The sequence below is a fragment of the Morone saxatilis genome, unplaced genomic scaffold, assembly GCF_004916995.1.
Source record: "Morone saxatilis isolate NCDOM2014 unplaced genomic scaffold, NCSU_SB_2.0 Contig16, whole genome shotgun sequence".
In the NCBI taxonomy this organism is placed as follows: domain Eukaryota; kingdom Metazoa; phylum Chordata; class Actinopteri; family Moronidae; genus Morone; species Morone saxatilis.
This window is the reverse complement of record NW_023339718.1, coordinates 4,668,672-4,671,756: the sequence shown is the minus strand read 5'-3', so window position 1 is coordinate 4,671,756 and position 3,085 is coordinate 4,668,672. Positions and strand designations below refer to the sequence as shown.

At 38.6% G+C, this 3,085-nt stretch overlaps 1 protein-coding gene across 1 annotated transcript in view; it reads left to right on the top strand.

Annotated features, from left to right (window-relative positions):
- lgi3 (leucine-rich repeat LGI family, member 3) overlaps window positions 1-2,001 on the top strand; it is a gene marked incomplete in the record, with an annotated part of 8,318 nt that extends 6,317 nt beyond the window's left edge. The window contains 1 exon segment of the mRNA XM_035658662.1: window positions 521-2,001. Within this exon segment, the coding sequence (XP_035514555.1) occupies window positions 521-1,250 (730 nt within the window).
- Between the last annotated feature and the right edge of the window lie 1,084 nt (window positions 2,002-3,085).

The window sequence follows — 3,085 nt, the reverse complement described above, 5'->3', positions numbered from 1 at the left end:
TTTTTTTAGTATGGAGGCAAATCAGGTAGAAAGCACCAGGAGTCGTTTCTTTTGGTCCCTCCCCAACAGTAACAATAAGGAGTTCTATCGCCCCTTTGGGACTGTTTTCTCTCTCCATCTAACACATTATCTATTGTCCTTTTTATATCCTTTATTTGAATTTAACTTAAATAAATAAACAAATAAAAACACACTTTTATGGTGTTACATTTTCTCTTAAAACTTTCTTACTGTTGTTGTAAAACAGAAAATAAAATTAACATTTCTTTGCTAAGATAAAAGACATAAGGTGTTTGAAATTACACATTAATAAGGACATTGTCAAACATGTTTAATAAAAACAATTCAAGTTTAAACTGCTGCAAAGTCTGTCGACAACAGTCTCACTGAAGCTCAAATTCAGCTTCACTTCTTAAGAGTTCATCTCAGCAACAAATTAAACAAACATATCTCCCAAACTATTCCTTTTTTTGTGTAAATCTTTTGTGAACGCTCTAAGAACCTTTTGTGCTAACCACAGGTGGGAAGAGGACCCGCAGCGCTTTGTCAAGATCCAAGACATCGACACCACCCGTGTGAGGAAGCCCAACTTCGTGGATACCTTCCAGTTGGATGAGGAGTGGTACTTCGTGGTGGCAGACAGCTCCAAGGCCGGCTCCACCAGCATTTACCGCTGGAACAGCAACGGTTTCTACTCCCATCAGTCCCTCCATCCCTGGCATCGGGACACCCACGTGGAGTTCCTCGATGTCGCGGGAAAGCCTCACCTCATCCTCTCCAGCGCCTCCCAACCACCGGTGGTTTACCAGTGGAACCGAAGCCAGCGGCAGTTCGTCTTCTTCTCCCAGATCACCGAGCTGGCAGACGTGCAGATGGTCAAGCACTTCTGGGTGAGGAAGGTCCTCTACCTTTGCCTCACGCGCTTCATCGGCGACTCCAAGATCCTCCGCTGGGAAGGCCAGCGCTTCATAGAGATCCAGACTCTTCCCTCCCGGGGCTCGATGGCGGTGTATCCCTTCACGGTGGGCCTCCGCCAGTACCTCATTCTCGGTAGCGATTTCTCTTTCTCCAGAGTGTACCTGTGGGACGACCTCACCCAGCGCTTTCAGCCCTTCCAGGAGCTCAACATGAGGGCCCCGCGGGCGTTCAGCTTGGTTTCTGTCGACAACAAGGACATCCTGCTGGCAGCCAGCTTCAAGGGCAACACGCTGGCCTACCAGCACCTGGTGGTGGATCTCAGCGCCAAGTAGACGCGCCAAAGTCCGGGCGAAAGGTTTTCTGAGCATTTATCAACGTGTGCCAAACAAAAGAAAGACTGCAAAAATGTTTAAGCCATGTAACTAAAGGTCTGCTGTTCCACCTGATGTTTAAAGGGAGGCAACTAATTAAATGATTAATCTATTTTTATGCTCTTAACATGTGAATGAAATGTGATAATGCCGATCTTAGTGTCATGTGAGTGCTTCAGCCACATATCTTAAGCCAGTTCTTTTTTTTATTTATTTAGGTATTATATCGAATACTTTACTAATGTGAAAATGCATGTGCATCTACTGAATTATTCTCTGGATGAGAGTGGATGTTGTAAAGCTACGGAGGACACGCACAGTGGGGTTTATCTGTGTAGCATCTTGCATGATACGGCACAAATGATATGTAAAAACAAGCAATACTTAACCACACGCAATACTTTAAAATCCTTCATCTTTATATATGAGGTATGTTTTGGATTTAATGTTCGTTCTGCAATAATAACACGGGATCATGAGGCATGAGTAAAACTAAAGCGAGGGGCTTTAAAATGGACTGAAAATGTGAACTTTTTTTCTTTATAATTTAAGTTTTTAAAAGACATATTTGTCTTGTGAGGCGTTATAGAAGATTCTGGGATCAAAGAATGTGTATTAAAGTTATTAAAAGCTCTAATCCTGTCCTTTGTTTTTAAATGTACAGTCACAAACTGAGTTTAAGTGTCGCTGTGGAAGCGGAGGGGAACGGAGTGTGATTAAATGCATCTTACGGGCCCCTAAAAGAAAAGTCCTGTGTCCTGTCTTATGTCTTATGTTGTAATGTGGTGGTGGTGGAGCAGCTTTATGAGCTGCGTTATTATTTAAACTCTTGCCAGCTTCATCTTGTTCTTCTTCCTTTTCTTTTCTGGCATCATAATTTATGTGCATATTCACTCCAACATTAGCTAGTAGGTAGATTATATCAGTAAATGACTCACGTCTTAGTGCATTTTTTGACGTAGTTTACAAGAAAAATGAACAAAAGATAAATATTTGTGTATATTTATGTAGTTTGCCTGTCACTCAAATCAGCCACGCCCTTGATTAGACTTAGATTTTTCTTTATTGATCCTTTTGGGATGACTCCCGGAAATTGAATTTCCCAGCAGCTTTACAAAAAACAGTGTAGAAAATAGAGGTATTAAAATACAGTACAAGATAAAGTAATAACAATAAATCTTTGCTAGATAATTAGAAGTAGACAATAAAAAGTTTAAAATAACTCTTAGATATATATAGAAGAGGATAAAAATAAAGAAGAAAAGATAAATGAATCAAATCAAGAATAATGGTACGAGAATGTATAGGGGATAATATATACTGCCTTGGTATTGTTATACAGTTCGATAAGTTGGCATTGTGTTTGTAAAGTGGATAAGTGACATTTAATAGAATTAGCTTCATTTAAACTTATTATTGACTTTAAGTTGTGGATCTAGGTTATGACAAAAAAAATAGTAAGAAGAGTGTCAGGTATGTATCAGTTAGGATTATTTATTGGCGTTAATTGCACTGTTAATTATGGTTATGGTGATACATTTTAAGCTTAATATAATATCAATTCAAGCCCTGACGTTGTCATCGAATGCGACAATATTAGCTTTATAATAACAAACATACAGAACTTGTGGAGATACATAAGAAAAAATGGGATTTATAGATATAACATATTAAACTCCATCTTCAGGCATATAAGAACCAAAATAAACCCATGAGAAGCAAATTGAAAAATAGAATTAAATCATAACCAAAAAACGTAAAAATATCCTTAAAACAAAATATAAAATATATATATT